General features: G+C 41.8%; 1 protein-coding gene across 1 annotated transcript in view; it reads right to left on the bottom strand.

The window, feature by feature from the left end:
- TEX26 (testis expressed 26) overlaps nt 1–18,583 on the bottom strand; it is a 32,912-nt gene extending 14,329 nt beyond the window's left edge. Inside the window, exons 1-4 of the mRNA XM_035003598.1 lie at nt 17,907–18,583; nt 12,567–12,648; nt 8,076–8,241; nt 3,591–3,747 (exon numbers count right to left, since the gene is read on the bottom strand). Of these exons, the coding sequence (XP_034859489.1) occupies nt 3,591–3,747; nt 8,076–8,241; nt 12,567–12,648; nt 17,907–18,129 (628 nt within the window). The 5' untranslated portion in view covers nt 18,130–18,583. The remainder of the gene's footprint in view (nt 1–3,590; nt 3,748–8,075; nt 8,242–12,566; nt 12,649–17,906) is intronic.
- Nucleotides 18,584–18,898: the final 315 nt, after the last annotated feature.

Below are 18,898 nucleotides of genomic sequence, written 5' to 3' on the forward strand. Positions count from 1 at the left end.
AAAGCTGTCATCATCAAGACAGCATGGTACTGGCACAAAAACAGACACATAGATCAATGGAACAGAATAGAGAGCCCAGAAATGGACCCTCAACTCTATGGTCAACTAATCTTCGACAAAGCCGGAAAGAATGTCCAATGGAACAAAGACAGTCTCTTCAACAAATGGTGTTGGGAAAATTGGATAGCCACATGCAGAAGAATGAAACTGGACCATTTCCTTACACCACACACAAAAATAGACTCCAAATGGTTGAAAGACCTCAATGTGAGACAGGAGTCCATCAAAATCCTAAAGGAGAACACAGGCAGCAACCTCTTTGACCTCAGCCGAAGCAACTTCTTCCTAGAAACATCGCCAAAGGCAAGGGAAGCAAGGGCAAAAATGAACTATTGGGACTTCATCAAGATAAAAAGCTTTTGCAGAGCAAAGGAAACAGTCAACAAAACCAAAAGACAACCGACAGAATGGGAGAAGATATTTGCAAATGACATATCAGATAAAGGGCTAGTATCCAAAATCTATAAAGAACTCATCAAACTCAACACCCAAAGAACAAAGAATCCAATCAAGAAATGGGCAGAAGACAGAACAGACATTTTTCCAAAGAAGACATCCAAATGGCCAACAGACACATGAAAAAGTGCTCAATATCGCTCAGCATCAGGGAAATCCAAATCAAAACCTCAATGAGATACCACCTCACACCAGTCAGAATGGCTAAAATTAACAAGTCAGGAAACGACAGATGTTGGCGGGGATGCGGAGAAAGGGGAACCCTCCTACACTGTTGGTGGGAATGCAAGCTGGTGCAGCCACTCTGGAAAACAGTATGGAGGTTCCTCAAAAAGTTGAAAATAGAGCTACCATATGATCCAGCAATTGCACTACTGGGTATTTACCCCAAAGATACAAAAGTAGGGATCCGAAGGGGTACGTGTACCCCGATGTTTATAGCAGCAATGTCCACAATAGCCAAACTGTGGAAAGAGTCAAGATGTCCATCGACAGATGAATGGATAAAGAAGAGGTGGTATATATATACAATGGAATATTATGCAGCCATCAAAAGGAATGAGATCTTGCCATTTGCAATGACATGGATGGAACTGGAGGGTATTATGTTGAGTGAAATAAGTCAAACAGAGAAAGACATGTATCATACGATCTCACTGATATGAGGAATTCTTAATCACAGGAAACGAACTGAGTGTTGTTCAAGTGGGGGGTGGGGTGGGAGGGATGGGGTGACTGGGTGATAGACACTGGGGAGAGTATGTGCTCTGGTAAGCGCTGTGAATTGTGCAAGACTGTTGAATCTCAGATCTGTACCTCTGAAACAAATAATGCAATATATGTTAAGAAAAAAAAAAGAAGAAGAAGAAGAAGAAGAAGGTAGAGGGAGGGGAAGAATGAAGTGGGGGAAATCGGAGGGGTAGACGAACCATGAGAGACGATGGACTCTGAAAAACAAACAGGGTTCTAGAGGGGAGGGGGGTGGGAGGATGGATTAGCCTGGTGGTGGGTATTGAGGAGGGCACATTCTGCATGGAGCACTGGGTGTTGTGCACAAACAATGAATCATGGAACACTTCATCTAAAACTAATGATGTAATGTATGGGGATTAACATAAGAATAAAAAAAAAGAGGAAGAACTAAAGCTTGGACATTAAAAATTCAATAGAAGAACTACATTAAAAGGTAAAGAATTTTTCAAGTTAGCACAAGAAAAATACAAAGAGAAAGATACTAGGAGAGAAAAGGTAAGAAAATTGGAGGATCAATCCAACTAATAGGAATCCCAGAAGAGAACAGAGAAAAGAGATGGGAAAAGAGTAGGAAGGAACTATGCAGGAAACAATGCCCAGAATTGAAGGACATGATTCTAGCTTCTAGAACCCCTGAATGTCCAACATAATCAATGACAAAAGATTCTTACTAATGCATACAGCTGTGAAATTTAGAATGTCAGGAATAAAGAGGATCTTAAGCACTTCCAGAAAAAAAAAATACAACAGGGTCAGGAATCAAAATGGCATCAGTCTTCAAAAAAGAAATTCTGGATGCTAGAGGACATTTGGAGGAATGGATTCTAAGGGAAAGTGATTACCATCCTAGAATTTTATATCCAGCCAAACTATCAGACAAGAGCAAGGAAGAAAAAAAGGACATTTCCAAATTGGAAAGAACACATTCAAAAAAGTTCCTCCCATGTACTCTTTCTTAGGAAACTACTGGAAGATGTGCTTCAGCAAAACCAGGGAAGAGGGACAAGAAAGAGGAAGAGGAAACAAGATCCAATGCAGGCAGGCAGAGGCCAAAGCAATTCCCAGAATGATGAAAAAGGAAGTCTCAGGGCACTGTTGGGCAGCAAACCCACAGAAAAACCAGTCTAGATTAGAGGAGAATGATGAAGAGTGTCAGAAAGATCATCTCTGGGAAAAATACTAGAAGTGGTAGAGTGTTTGAAACTGTGTTGGGAAAAAATCCTGGTAAGTATGTGACAAAGTATTTGGAAAAAATTAGTGACAGGAACATATAAGACTAAGCATATGAAAAAAAAAATTCAATTATTAACTCTGGTAAAAAAACAAAACAAAACAAAACAAAGAAAGAAAGCAAAAAGGAAAGGAAACAATCATAAAATACCACCTGGATCAGCAGTGAATGTTTACATAATCATATCATCATATCACCACAATATAAACATTAGCAATTGAATTAAACAAGAATTTGTAATATAATTATTGAGAGAATGGATGGCAAGGGTGTGATAAAGAGTTACAGGAGAGCCAAATCCTCAACCACCATAACAGGAAGTCAATAATAATGTCTAAAATTGATGAATCAAAAATAGCAGTATATGCATATTATTTTAAAACATGGAGGATTACATAAGAAACAGTTGAAAGGATTGAGATGATTACCAATGGGGTCAAAGAACTGCTGTTATTTTGTAATAAGCCCTTATGTTACTATTTGATTTCACTGTATGCATACATTAGTTTAATAAAAGTAAGTTTTAATTTTTAAAAATAGCAATAGAGATGAACCATGAGAGACTATGGACTCTGAGAAACAAATTGAGGGTTTTGGGTGGGGGGGATGCCTTAGCCCGGTGATGGGTATTAAGGAGGGTGTGTACTGCATGGAGCACTGGGTGTTATACAAAAACAATAAATCGTGGATCACTACATCAAAAACTAATGATGTATTGTATGGTGACTAACATAACATAATAAAATTTAAAAATAAGTAAATAAATAAATAAATAAATAAATAAATAAATATAGCAGTAATTGGAAACAGCATGTTTAACTTGACCCCTTCATCTTCGTCATGTTCTTTCATGCTCGTTTTTCAGGCCAGGAAGGCCTTTCTTTTAGGCTCCATGTCCTACAGCACGCACCCACAGCATTTCCCACATGGTCCACCTTTTCATACTTGACTATCTTTGTTTGCCAACCTGCCTTTTCCTGTGTCTATACTGTGAGTTCCTTGAGAGAAGAGACTGTATCTGTGCTGTTTACCACTGCAATGCCAGCGTACAACACATAACCAGGAAAAGGAGAAAAATGAACACGTTTACCTTTTGCTCTGTCCACAAAGTCTCTTCTAGTATTGGAAATAAACTGATTTGATATCGCCTTCCTAATCTCTTCCTCTGTAGCAGCGATTTTCCAAGGGAGGTAGCTCTTTATTGATGCTGCTGGTTGACCTTGAGGTAGTGTCCAGAGAAAGAAGTCCTATCAATACAGACACAATTTTTAAGAAAATTCACATGGGTTCCTCTAATGGAATGAACACTCTGTGTGTCTGCATGTACATATTCTTCTGGGTCCTTTACACCCAGCTACCACACTGCAATGTATGCAGGAGCCTGTCAACAGGAACCATCAGTTTACCCAGCTGTAACACAGGTACTTTGTAATTTCTTTGACTTTTCATACTGAGACAAGAAAATGTGATTGCAAAATTCAACGAGTTGTACCTGCAACCAAAAATCTCCAGCCAAGACCAGAGGAGAAGACCCATGCTAACTCTGGCTCTAAGTGCCCAAGCAGACAGCTGCTGCTTTCACTCAGAGCCCCAAGCTTTGAGAGACACCCTGCCTCCCATGGAGAGGCCTCAGAATCAGCCTGTAGGAGGGGGAGGGCAGGCCCTTTCTCCTCTTTGCCTGCAAAGGAATTTTATGATTATGAAACTTGAAACCTCCAGGACCTCTTTCCACCTTCCCACTCTCTCATAACCTTGCTTCCTATTTCCCTGAGAAAACTGAAGCCATCTAACGAGGACCTCCATACACAGCCCACCACACTGCCACCCAGCCACCACATCTGCATTCACTTGTGCTGTGATGGGAATGGAGTGGCAGGTGCTCCTAGCAGGGCCCACCACATCTGGTATGCCACAGCCCACTGCCTTTAGTCTACTCCGGCCCATGACCCCCAAAATTCTCACTTCTCTCCTGCAACTTCCATTTCTCCCTCTCTTTGGTGTCATGGTCGTCAATATCCAAACTTGCCTCCATTTCTCTTAGAAGAGAAAACTCTCTCTTCATTCTACTTTCCCCTCTAGTTATTAAGATATTTCTCAGTCTGCCTTTATATTAAAATTCCCCCAAATAGTTACATATATTCCCTGTCCCCAAAATGTGTCTTTTAAGTGTCTTTTAATCTTCAGGGCCCCTCTCCATCCCCTTCTTTCCCTTATAATCTATTGAAGAAACCAAGCCATTTGACGTGTAGAGGTTCCCACACTCCAGATTGTGTGGAATGCATACTCATTGTGCAGGTTAACAAGTTCCTCTGTTCCCTGTATTTCCTGCAATTGGCAGCTAGATCCAGAGACTCACTTACACTCAGAATAGATCCCTTTGGCAAGACTGTATTTGGCAAGGAGGATCATAACATACAGCTTTTTCTCTTTGTGTGATGTTAGCAGCTGTTGATGCTTAATGCCTAGATTAATGGATGCAAAGGGGTGATATTCCATCATTTCCTTTTCATTTGTTAGCTAAAATATGTTTATAAAGAGACACTTCCCTCATCTACCACTTGGCTTACCAGTGGCATAGTTCATATAGATAAGGCAGAAAAAAAAGCTTGATTTTTTCCCCCTTTGTCAGTTTTTAAGATAATGAATTGGTTTCTTATCCTCTGAAAGTGTCCCCAATTTTTTTTTTACAGAACTCACAGATCTAAGCATATTTGGTGTGTTTCAATCTATTGCATACATTATCCAAATAGAAGCTCAAATCATTTTTGGCCTGTGGGCACCTCTTTAATTTTAATATAACTCTAGTAGTTTTTTATGGGATTTTTTCCTATGTGGCGTGACATGATGTTCCAGATTCATCTTGCACATTTCCCACCCCAGATCTGGACTCAGCCAGTTCTCCAAGAAGCCCTCCATCTCACACTAATCAAGCATTCTTCCACCACAACTGCTCTTGTCAAGGCAACCAAGGAACTCTATTCTGCTAAAGTCAATGGCCAACTTTATCCTCATCTTCTTTGACCTGCCAGCAGCATTTCACATAGTGGTCAGTCCTTTTTCTTCATTTTCTTCACTTGGCTTCCAGTACAACACACTATGTTGGGTTTTATCCTTCACAACTGGCTGCCCCTTCTCAGTCCCTTTTGCTGCTTCTTCCACTGGCCTCTTAATGGTGAAGTGCCCCAAGGTTTGGTCCTTGAACCTCTTCTCTTTTCTAGTTTGATGATCTCATCCAGTCTCATTTTCTACCTGACTGCCCACACCTGGATGCATCATAATTGTCACCAATATATCAGCCGGCCCTTGTTTCCCACCACCCTTTCCTTGAAGGAAACCACTAGTTCTACATTTTAACTCCCAGGGCAACTGTTCTTTAGCAGCAGATCTTCTCTGTTAGCAGAGAAGGAGCATCTTGCTAGTCTCATCCTAGTTCAGGCCCTGAGCCACAGTCAAAACCATTCAACGGAAACAATAAATGGCAGAGCAAGAAGGTTCAGCAGAGTAAACAATGCAGCACACCCTCAACTCAGGTCAAGGGGAAGAGCATTCACGTGCTGGAGCGACTTCAGCCTGGTGTGGAACCCTCATTGGTTGAAAGCACAGAGGGCAGTCTGCCTCATTACCGCTCATCGGCTGAGAATGCACAGGACACCCTACCACTCTAGCTCTCATTGGCTGGGAACCTTCAAGACACCTAAAGGGAAAATAAATGCTTTGTGTGTATATGTGTGTGTGTACGTATACAAACACAGTATAATATTGTAACTAACTGCTTTTCATTAATTTAAAATCTTAAGGCAAATATTTAAGGGGTAAATTCATTAAAATAAATGGGTGCCATGAGGAACCAAGTTAAATGGCATATTTATGTTCTAATGATTCCCAAGTCTACATCTACAGCTCTCCTCTTCCACACAAACTCTAGACCCGTATATGCAACTGCTTGTTGGACATATTTACAGCCAATATGTCTTCAACTGAATTCACATTTCCCCCATGCCCTTTCCCACCAAACCTGGTCCTTCTCACGTTCCAGCTAAGGAAACAGCAGCGGCATACACCCAGATGTCCAAGTCAAAAACGGAAACATCATCCTTCATTCTTCTTCCTTGTCCTTTATATCTTTTCAGTAGCCAATTCCTGCCCATTCTACCACCTTATTATCTATTGAATGCATCCAGGTGGCTCCACCCCATGTGGCACCACGCCAGGAAAAAGCCAAGTAAATGAAATCCTTTACTACAATTGAGCATTGCTTTCTATGGTGGGAGAAGGCTATATAGTGCCAAGGACACAAAGGGAGTATCAGTTACTTCTATCTAGAGGAGAAGGGAATTAGAGATAGCTCTCTTTAAGCTGCGTCTTAAAGAATGTATAAATTTCCTTGGTGGACAGGAGAGGGATTCTAGATAAAGTAAATAAAATGACAAAAGATATGGGAGTTTGAGAATGCATACTGCCAAACATAAATACTTGTGAGTGCCAGCATTGCTGACAATAGCCAAAAGGTGGAAACAACTCCGATGTCCACCAATGAATAAACGAATGAACAAACTGTGGTATACACATACAACAGAATATTATTCAACTCTAAACGGGAACCATAAAAAGAATGAAGTACTGATAGAAACTACAGTGTGGATGAACACTGAAAGCATTATACTAAGTGAAGAAACCAGACACAAAAGGTCAATATTATATGATTCCCCATAAAAAAATATCCACATAGACATCCACATAGGTCACCCACACAGACAGAGAGCAGATTGGTAATTGCCAGAGTCTAGGGAAGAGGGAAGCAGGAAGTAATTTCTTTTTTTTTTTTTAAGATTTTTTTTTATTCATTTGACACAGAGAGAGACAGCGAGAGAGGGAACACAAGCAGGGGGAGTGGGAGAGGGAGAACCAGGCTTTCCACTGAGCAGGGAGCCCGATGTGGGGCTTGATCCCAGGACCCAGGGACCATGTCCTGAGCCGAAGGGAGACGCCCAACGACCGAGCCACTTAGGCGCCCCAGGAAGTAATTTCTTAATGGATGTGGGGTATCCTTTTGGTAGATGGAAATGTTTTGGAATGAGATAAAGGTGGTAGTTCCAGAACATTATGAATGTACTAATTGTCAATGAATTCTTCATGTTAAAATGGTTAATGTTGGGGTGGCTGGGTGGCTCAGTCGTTAAACATCCTTTGGCTCAGGTCATGATCCCAGGGTCCTGGGATCGAGCCCTGCATCGGGCTTCCTGCTCAATGGGGAGCCTGCTTCTCCCTCTCCCACTCCCCCTTCCCGTGTTCCCTCTCTCACTGTGTCTCTCTCTGTCAAATAAATAAATAAAATCTTTTTTAAAAATGGCTAATGTTATGCCCTGTGAATTTCATTTCAATTTTTAAAAATCTTTTTAAAAATTTGGAGGATAAGGGAGAAGTGGTTAGAAATAAATGTGAGAAAGTAGACAAAACATAGTATAAGAAGGACCATAACTACAGATGAAGGATTTTTTGGGATATACTCAAACTCTCATTCTTATGGATTACTGGTACAGTATTAAATTCAATAGATATGTAGATATTATCTTACTTGACTGGGGTGAGATTTGTGTCTCCTGATTCCTCTTGAAGTCCCGTTTTTGATCAAATCTTCTTTCGAATATGTTTTCCAAACATACTCATCATTGTACTGTGTCTGGTTGGGAATAGGGTCACTAAGTGAATATGTATATCCTAGTCTTCTGATACTTTTTTGGCTATGAGAAAACATAGTGGAAATCAGAATAAGGGATTAAATACCAAATCTCACAGCAGGACCCACAGGGTTATTTTTTTAACCCAAACATGTCAAATAATTTTGCTTATTACATTTTTTTTTAAAGATTGGCTGGTTCAAGACTTGGTGCCAGAAATAATTTAATTTCCAGATTCCCTTGAAAAGAAACAATCCTGTATCTTAGGATGGCTCTTCACAAAAGTATGGGAAGCCTAAAATGGAATTTAAAAGAACAGCCATCTGAAATTCAATAATTTTTTTAATTAATTTTTTTAAAGAGCTGGTACTCTGCTCTCTACACGGTACTTCAACATAACCAAATACCTGGTGAAGAAATGTTTCTCTATGGAAGTGTTCCAGTTAATAAAAGGAAGATACAGAAGAACTGGGATATCACTAGTTTTCAAGGCCCTAATGAAATTATGCATCCAGGCAATGATCACCAGTTCCTACTCACAGTTCAAGAAGAGGTTTCATCAGCTATCACATGCCCTGGATAGACATACACAACACCTATTAAATATTTTTGTCAAAACACCCGGCTTGAACCAGATGAAGACTTTGAAATAGTAGATTACAGGAAATACATGAAAAGAGGAAATTTTAAACAACACAATGGGGCTGAAATCAGAAAAGTCCAGAACAACAATCTGTTTCTTCAACAAAGAAATTCTCAGAAAAGAAAAAGAAGGGGAACTTATAGATTAAATGAGGTTAAAAAACAATAACCAAGAGCAATGTGCAGAACATATTTGGATTTAATTTCTAACAGACTGGTTGTTGTTTTTTTTTTAATTTTGAGACATTAGGGGAAAATTTGATTGCTGATTGGCCATTTGATACTAAGGAATTATTTCTTTTTGAGCTGAGACAATGGTATTGCATATTTTTAAGGAGTCCTTATCTTTTAGAGATACATAAAAATAATATTTGGAATTAAAACGATAAAATGCCTGGAATTTGCTTCAGCATTATCCAGCGGGAAGGCTGGGTAGAAGGTATACATAAAAAGTGTCCTTGTGTTGATTATTGTATTTGGATAATGGCTAGGGATTCATTGTATATTCTTTTGTGTACGTCTAAAATATATCATATTGACTTTTTCTTTAAAGAAGCCTGGGTTTCTTTAAAGACAGCCTAGGTACTGTGTATAAGAAATCAAACATCTGGAAAGTGGGATACATCTGCATGATGGACTATTTTACTTGTCATTCAGATGTGTAGGCTCAGGTAGGACTGTGGTCCTGAATAAAACTGAAGTGATCAAAGGCACATGAAGATTTTCCAAAGGCAACACAGCACAGATAGCTTATAATCCAAATTCCATACCCTTACCTTGGACTTGCCTTCGCAGGTCTGAGAGAGTGGGGAGGGCGTAGGGAAGGGGGATGGCGGAGGGAGTGCATTGCTCTGACCAGGACATGTGGCCTGTGTGGGGATGTCCTGAATTTAAGTACATTGTAGAGTGCTATGGCTAAGAGTAATGTGTAGTTTTTCATTTCCTAACAATTACAGAATGTTCAGCCCCTTTGGTGGGGGGAAGCCTCTGAGAAGAGAGCAGAGAATATAGAATGCTTCAAATGACTCTTTCCACCACATATTTAAACATTTTTTTCAGCTTAAAAAAAAATCCCTAAGACATGTCATTAGCTAGAAAGAAAAGCATCTCTGAACAGGTACAGGGCAGCAATGCTGATTCTTTTGAATAGAACCGGAATCTTTTCTGAGACTAGCAGATTTGAAAGATTCACTGGGTAAAACTGGTACATAAAAATTTTGTTATTTTTTTCCTTCAGATTTTGTATTCGTCAATCAGGTACTTAAGTCTTATTTTTTTAACCCAAACATGTTATGAAATATTTAATCCAGTGCAGCCAGTCCTCATTTTATCTATATTGTAAAATATGTAACGACACATGGCAGTAAATGCCGGCTTGCCAGACCAATTAATTTTCAGCATGTAGAACTTTCTCTCTCATTAAATGTAGAGTAAATGTTTGATTTGTATCTATGAGAGAAGATGGATGTTAGCTGAATCTATTGTGGCAATCATTTCACAAGGTATGTAAATCAAACCATCATGCCGTATGTCTTCAACTTATACAGTGATGCATGTCAATTATTCCTCAATAAAACTGGAAAAAAATATCAAACAAGTTTCTTCCAAGTGAAAGAGCAACTGATGTAATTTAATAGTCATTTGTTAAGATGTAGCTTTTCAGTATACTCTTCTGAAAAGGAGTTAGGGAATAACTCAATAACTGGATGACATATCATCTAATTATTTCCTTTCAATAAAATCAAAAGACTAGCCCAACCAAGTTGTCAGCTGCTCAATCATAAAAATCACCTTGTAATTTTTGGTGTATAACTCAGGAAGAGTTCAAAGTCTTGAATGACAACACCACACTTAACTCCTTTCATTCACATCTACTTATTTATGTGAACAAGTTTGCTTAACATTAGCATCTATAAATTGAAAAATAAACATGAGAAACAGAAAAAAAATTGATGCTAATTGCAGTCCCGTTCCAAAAATAATAACACTTAAAACTGAATACATAAATTAATTGCAAACAGAACAGTCACATTTATCTCATTAAATTACAATTCCAAAGAATTTACTTTTTGTGTTAATTAATTATTAACATTTGTAATGTATTTATTGCTTTGAGCAATTGTGTACTAAAAATAATTGTGATAACTCAATACTTAGGGTCACATAACATGTTTAAAAATTAATTTCAATTAATATACTAAAATAGTTTCAACAAAGTATAATGGAGTGATCAATAAATGGCCTTCAAACACAAAATACATTACAGCAGGGTAAGATTCTATGGAGGAAGTGGAGTGGAATAAGAGTTCAAGAAGCAAAAGGAATGAAATAAATGGTCTATTAAAGAAGAGTTTGTGTATTTTTTTAAAAGATCAAAGCAAGTATCTATTTGTTAAGGTGTTTAGGTTACCCATTGGCTGTATTTTTTTAAGTGACTTAATAGTTTTATTTTAAAATGTCAATGTTTAGGATGGGCTATGCACTTTATCTTTCACAATTATTTTAATTTACAATGAAAACTTTTCTGTGAACTTAAAAAATATGCGAATTTGAAGACCACTGACCTAGACTCCATTAGTACCCACTTGCTTTTGGCTTTCATCCCAAATATTTCTTCTTGAGACAACTGTTACTGACTGGGAAGCTGGCATGATCATTGCCATCAGATGATAAATCTCCCAGTTAGGGGACATAATGTAACTCAGTGGGATAGACAGCAACTCAGATATCAAGAGTCTTGCAACCTGTAGTGTTTGAAAGTCTATCAGGTATTATGCTGGGGAAAAAATTAATGAAAAATTTCGAATAACTTCTTGGTGCTAGTCACTGTTCTAGTGCTTTCATTCCATCCCCTGAACAACCACCTGCGGCAGGGATCATCATGCCCACTTCACCAACCGTAAAACTGAGCCATAGATGGCTTGTTCCCTGCCAAAGGTAGCAGAACTAATAAGGGTCAGAGCAGGGAGCAGAGGTTAAAACCCATTTCTGCCTGACTCTTCAGCCATGGTCTTGCCCATACTCCATGTGACTTCTCAACAACTTGAACTTTGGGGGTGAAAAGGTCCTCTTTTTTGGAAACAATTCACACAGGCAGGTGAAGGCTCTCCATGTTGGTTTCCTACCCACCACGGATGCAATGAATGATGACAGGGCTTTCCTGATCCCACTCTCACTCACCCACCAATGAGCTTAAAGAAGCAGCTGATGGACAGACATTCCCACCATTCACAATTCAGGTGGAAATGGAGAAGTTGCAAGCCATTTGAGGAAGCAGTAAGCGGCGCTGTGAAGGTAAGGGTGAGTGTGTTATGGCCATCCAGCTTCCAAGACCAATGTTGGTGATGGAAGTGCTAACAATTCTGCATTCAGCCATTCATTCAATTGTCATTGCCTGCCTACTATGTACCAGGTAATGGATTCGATTCATACTCTGTGTTCAGGTAGCACAATTCTGTTAACCTATATACTGGCTCTGTTGTAAAGCAGGACCCGCAGTGAAGGGTCCTTATGAAGGATTCATATGTTCCTTTTCTTAGTTCTCCTGTAAGAGGTCTGGATACTGTCTAAAGGGGGGAAGGCTATCTGGTGCTTGGAGGAGCACCGTGCATGCAATAGGTTCTCCATGCGTACATTTTTATAAGCCTTCTCTGATTACTCTTTCACTTGGTTTTGGATTCTGAATAATAGAATACAGGTGAACAGTTTAAGGTATGTACGTCAACCTGACACAAATCAGGATCTACCGAATTAAAGCAGGCACAGCTCCAGTCTTGGGCGTGTATGCAGTCCTCATGGTGGTGGCATAGGAATCCCAGGTGGTATCACCTGTCAAAAGTACAACAAAACAGTTTGAAATGTGGCAAACCAGAATATTTCCATCGTATGCTGTTTTAATAATTAAAATAATTTTGCAAGAGAAAAGATTTTTTTGGATAGTGATTTAAAGTCTAAAGGAACAAAGTCCAACTTGCGGCCTCTTATAGGAAAGAGGAAAGCTCAATTGAATGAACTGAGTTCCTCCCTAAATAGAAATAAGTCCATTGTTTTTCCTGAGAACTCGTACATGCTATTTTGAAGAGTTCAAGCAACACATGAAAAATATAAAACAGAAAGTTTGTTTGAGGTGCTATAACTTTAAGATGCCCGCTTTGACTTTAGTGACCAACTTCTCATACACCGTAGTAGATAAACCTATACACACATGACATGATTTTACACAAAGTTTACATGTCCCGTTTTATCCCGGGCACCTTCTCCTCTCTCCTTCCTTCCTCTGCTCCTTATCACCCTCCTCCTCAGCCCTCCTCCCACCCCATGTGAACAACTGTGCTGGTTTCTTTCCATGCTTTACATCTGCTGATAGAATTATCTAGAGATTTACATATACATATATAACTATTTTGACGTTGGGTTTTAGTTTTCACCATCTCGTTTCACAAAAGTGGGCTCATAATTCACAAAGTGTCCTTTTCTTCTCTCTGTCCCTGAACAGTGTCCTATTCCCATAGGAATAGCCCTCCAACTCATCCGGAGCAGCTCTAATGTGTTCTTTGTTGGGACTGAGCAGGATTCCGCAGCACAGATGAGAATAAAAGCGGTGAGCATGGGTGGGACCAACAAGAGAGGGAAGATAGATGGAGGAGACCAGTCCAAAGGCTGAAGGAATCAGAGGAGGAGGTGGAGAAGAGCAGTCCGTAAGGGCAGAGGAATACCAGGGCATGTGGTGTCCCGAAGGCCACAGGAAGGAGGGGTTTACAGGAGGGAGGGGGAGGGATCGCCTATGGGAAATGCTGCTGGCTGGGCCCAGGAGGACAAAGACAGAGAATTAACTGTGGGGCATGAGCTCACAACAACAGAATTTTTCTGCCCTAACCTCTCATTGTCCACAAAGTACCACCACACTTCTTGGGAGTAAAGATTTTAAATTTAACTCAGTCGTTCTCTCATTCTTCCTACCTGGGCAATTCACCTGTTTACATTTCATTGGAACCTGGGTTGAAACGGTCCCCTTTAATGTCTGAATACCCTGCTGTGTGGGGTCGAGCGCCTCACTGCTAGACCCCCGTAGCCACCTCATGGCCTGTGATGTTCCCACTCACACATCCTAAATATAATTGTTATACAGTATTCTTCTCGAATACATCTTCAGTTTCCAAATAGTCCTAAAATCTATATGCACTGTCTAGCATATAGGGCCCTGACCAAACATTTAGTTTTTGCTGTCTGTGTACTTCTTCCTGTGTCATCTCCCCATCTCCCAGCCAGTTCTTTTTTCTGATTTAACAGGCCCTTGGGTGCAGCCGGGCAGCTGGACTTTCTCCTCCGTGACCGTTTCCCCATCGCCTTCTCTCTGGTTGGGATTCACCTCCACCAGCTTCCCCAGTCTAACAAAAGTCTAGCCCCTGCCTGTTCCACCCTGTGCCTCTGCTCACACACACTCTGGATGTCCCCACCCAGGTCCCACTTGACGAGAAATGACGTTCTTCTCTGACGCTGCTGGTTTGTGGGAGTCATTTCGTGCTTTCAAGCATTTTGTTCCAACGGCAGAATAAATGTTCCTTGTTCAGAGAATTCCAAGTATGGACAAGTAAGTGGGAAGAAATTGGGAGGCAGAGTTGCTCTTAAAAGAAACCTTCGCTTAACCTGATATGAACCTCGGAGTGTGACTCTTGCAAGGCTCAGGAAAGATCCTCCGCACAGAGACTACACAACATTTCACCCTCTTTTTCCTAAAGCAGACAATACTAACCCAGACCAGACCAATTTCCTTCTAGGCCCGCATATGCCTCAAAAACCCTGGCAACACAGCATCCAGGCAACATCTCCCTGTCAATCACACGGGCAAGCCAGATACACCTCTGGGTATCCCTGTCTCTGGCCTTTCCCCTTCCTGAGGACAGGCTGGGGGCTGGCAGCCTCCTTTGCTAAGAACCTATTCCAGAAGGTATCAGGTTCAGGAGAGGCCATGCCCAGCTGCCTCTAGGACCTGAGACCAAATGGACCTCCCTCACCCTAATTCTAACCCACTTGGATGACTAAAATGACGAGATGCGCAATTTCCATTACATCTTTCTACAATTTTTTGTTTAATGACTTTTCTTACTAGAAGTCTTTACATCAGGTCTGTGTCTGTGCTTCCTATTTCCATTGACACAGCTTCTGAAAATACAGTGTGATTAGAATTAATCCTCTTCATTAATAGAAATAGTAACTTAAAAATCTATGATCTTAAGATTCTAAACACCTGTTCCCGGAATGTGCTACCGCCTGTTTTTGCATTCACTCTCGGTAAGTATCTCAGTGTTTTTCCCTGTAATCTGTGTCCACCTCTCTCAGGATTCTGTCTTCCTGTTTCTACCTTCTCTCATTTTTGTTCATTCTACAGTCAAGTCCTGAGCCCCTCCTGTGGACCAAGCCTCCTGCTGGGCCCTAGTACATAGAGATCCTGTCCTGCCCTTGGGGAACTCCTAGGTGAGTAGAGGAGACAGCAAATCTCCAGTGAGCACAAGCTTATAGATGCGCAGCTGGGCCGTGTGCCATGGGAGCCCCCAAGGAAAGTGAAATTCTTTCTGGGTGGATGAGAGAAGGGGCATCGAGGGTGGGTCCAGGAGGTACTTCATAGAATAGGTAGCATCTGAGCCAGGACTTAAAGTGGGACTTGGACAGGGACCACAGGAGGACGCGGAGTGAAGCATTTTTCAGAGGAAGGAGCATGAGGTATGAAAGTCTGAGACCCGGCAAGTGGCCCAATGTGAGCGAGGCAGGGGAAGAAGTGGCCAGTGACAGGTCAGCAAGGCCTGGTTTGCCCTGCTCTACCCTGGTGCTTTATCACCCCTGAAGGTATTCACTATTATGAAAATTTATGATGAGGTTTTGAAAATATTATAAAAAAGTAATTAGCAGTTGCATATTATATTACACTTTACAGAGCATTTCCACATATGGAATCTTGTTTTATCCTCCACAATAGCCCAACAGATGGGCAGGTATGAACAGTACCTGATAATTCTAAGTTTGCCTTGCTGTTGGGAGGATTAAAGGGGACGGTAGAGTCAAGCATTTAGAGTAGGCTGAACGGGGATCCAAAAGATACATCCACATCCAAACCGCAGAACCTGCGAACGGTACCAAGTAAGGAAAAAGGGCCTTTGCAGATGCAGTTAAGGATGATGAGATGAGGAGATCGTGCTGGATTATCGGTGGGCCCCAAATGCCATTTCATCACCCTCATGAGAAGCAGAGGGAGATGTCACACAGAAGAGTACGCGATGTGACCCTAGAGGAGCAGACTGAAGTGAGGAGCCCACAAAAAGGTTGACAGCCCCCAGAAGCTGCAAGAGGCAAGAAAGAATTCGGTCCCCGAGCTACTCTGGGAGTGCAGCCATGCCAGCACCTTGATTTTGGGCTTCTGGTCTCCAGAATGTGAGATGATAAATTTCCTTTGTTCCAAGCCACCAGTTCATGGTTATTAATGGCAGTCCTTCAAACTGATACAGCAATTACAAGCCCATATCTAGTAATAGTTCAATAGCAAGTAGCCCATGGTAGTCAATGTCAACCTCATCTTATTTTTGGATCAAAGCTAGCCAGTGACACCTCAGTCCCACCTTTTGGAACATGACACTTCTAGCAGTGGAAGATAGAGTGGCAGAGAGAGCCCCAAGATTGGGCACGAAGAGTCAAACTCACCCACAGGAAGGGAAACTTTGGGGGCAGAACCAATGAGCCTTGCTGATCAAAGTGAGATGTCAGCAAAGCACCCTCCTAACTGAGGCTGCAAAGTCTGGGAGGACAAGGAGTGTAATTTTGTACATAGAAGTTCGAGGCCCTTCTATGACATCCAAATGGAACTATTTGGTAGGCAGTGGAATACTTTGGTTTGAAAATTAGGAGTGAGTGACAGAGAAGATTAGAAAGCCACCGGCATATTTCAGTAGACTTGAAGTCCTTGGTAGGACATGGCCACCACACAGAGAACCAAGAAGGATAGATCTTGGAGGACTCTCACATTCCCCCGACAAGAAGGGGGAGAGGAGGCAGTGAAAGAAACCAAGACAGGTGTCTGAAAAGAGAGGAGGAGATTAAAAAGGAATGTAGTGGGGGAATCCTGGGAAGGAGGTTCTCTCCCCGCCTCTTTTTTTTTTTTTTTTGCCTTGTTATCATATAGAAACAGTGTTTTCAATATATTTTGTACAAATTAAGTATTTTCATTTTCTATCCTTAATTTTACAAAGGGATGAATGGAATGAAAATATGCATTTCGTTCTTTCTGGCAGGTCTACAATTCTAGGGTATTTGCAGCTGAACGGTTCCCACAGCTCTGTAGCCACCATGGAACCACAATTACCCAGCTAGAGGGCTGCGGTGGGTTATTATTGCCATGAGAAAGGCCAGGATGGAGCTGACTACACAGTAATCACGCCACTAGCATCACAGCTAGAATGCTCTCCCTCCGCTGACACAAAAAGCTGACTTTGTAAACCTGCTGCATTTGCATACAAAATTAGCATCAAAAGCTCTACCTCTGTTAAATGCAAAATCTCATTGAAAGAGAAATCAGCAAAGGTTAGGTAGAAGTGGCAACTGAATGCCAAGTTCCCAGCCTCTGCTACAGCCACGTGGGGGGAGGCTGCCTCTGCAGATCCACTTAGGGGTCCTGCATTCTGCACCTGCCAGCCTTCTGTGCTCTTCCCTAGATCCTGCGTGGGGATCGGTCTCTGCTGGGTCTGCTGTCTTCAGAGCCTCTGACTTCGGGTACCTTCTTTGTCTTTGACCTTGTTCTCCTGGAAAGGCACTGTTCTCTCCCTTCTCCTGAACCCTCCTAGGCATTTCGTGGGGGGTGTTTAAAAACACTTGAGCGGTTTAGGGAGAGGATCTGCAGAAATATGGCGAAGGGCTGTAGAGGTCTGACTCCCAGACTCTCCATGGATTGAGTCCCACCCATAAGAGGGAGGCAAACAGCCTTGCAGACAGAAGCAGCCTTTGCTCTAGGGTACCCCATTCCCAGGAAAAAGCCTGCCCCCCTTCCGCTGCCCCCCCCCCCCCCCCCCCCCCCCCCCCGCTGGCAGGGTCCGCAGCCTTACTTGGCTGAATCTTGTGGCCGTTTTGAGAGGGGCACGCGGCCTCAGGCCCAGTCCGTGCCATTCTGCTCAAAAGAGGCCGTGACGGTGCCCTCTGCTCCTGCTGGACTGGGTGCTGTGGGCTGCGCGTGGCTGCTTTGTGACGCGTCGCCATGGAGACGCGGGTCACTTTCCGCAGCTCAGCTGGGGGCCGACAGGTGCGGGAGGGGGAGGGCGAGCGCTTCATCAGGCAGGCTGGGGGACGGGGTGCGGAAAGCCCAGATGTGTTTCCAGCAATACGGCTGCTTACTTCCGTGTGTTCCTATAGTTCTGGCAGTGAGCTTTCCTGAGCATTGTCTTGCATATCTGGGGAGAGAAGCGAAAAGATGAGTTGTTGAAGAGAAAGTCCTATTGTCAGATTTGCGATTGCAAATTTTCATCTCTTGGTAACTTTCAACTTTCAGTGACTGTAGGCAAAGTTGTCATAGATCTTTGCATTACTAAGGAAACAAGAGTGGGCAGGGATGTGTGTGACACCTTTCTCTTCACCAGGGGAGGTTTCTGGCATGAACCATTGAGTTTTGTGATTGTCAATGTAATTGTTCTATCCCCACAGACTCAACTGTGTCTCTCCCCGCCCCCGTGTGTGTGTTACAGTTTTCCAAGAGTGTGGAGGGTCTTTTATCTTCATATTCTTGGCAACTAGCTTGGTAGTTTGACACATAGTAGGCGCTTAGTAAAATTGAATGCTTCCAGGCTAGGACACAGCTATTAGCCACCTGGGTGCAAAGAAAAGAGAGGAAATACTCATTAGAGACTGCTGGCAACGCATTTAGAAAGCAATTTACAACCATTCCTTCTCTGCAAAGGGGTTATTTGAAAAAGTAGGACCTTAGGTGAAGTTGGTGTTTAAAAAAAGGAGTTTATCAAAGGACACAGAATAGGCATCAAAGTAAGCATCCCAAGTGCATATGCAAGGTATTGCTTAAAAATTAAGAACTAAAGTAGAATTTTCT

Source organism: Mirounga leonina, unplaced genomic scaffold (assembly GCF_011800145.1).
Source record: "Mirounga leonina isolate KUSES-001 unplaced genomic scaffold, KU_Mleo_1.0 Mir_127, whole genome shotgun sequence".
Classification (NCBI taxonomy): Eukaryota; Metazoa; Chordata; class Mammalia; order Carnivora; family Phocidae; genus Mirounga; species Mirounga leonina.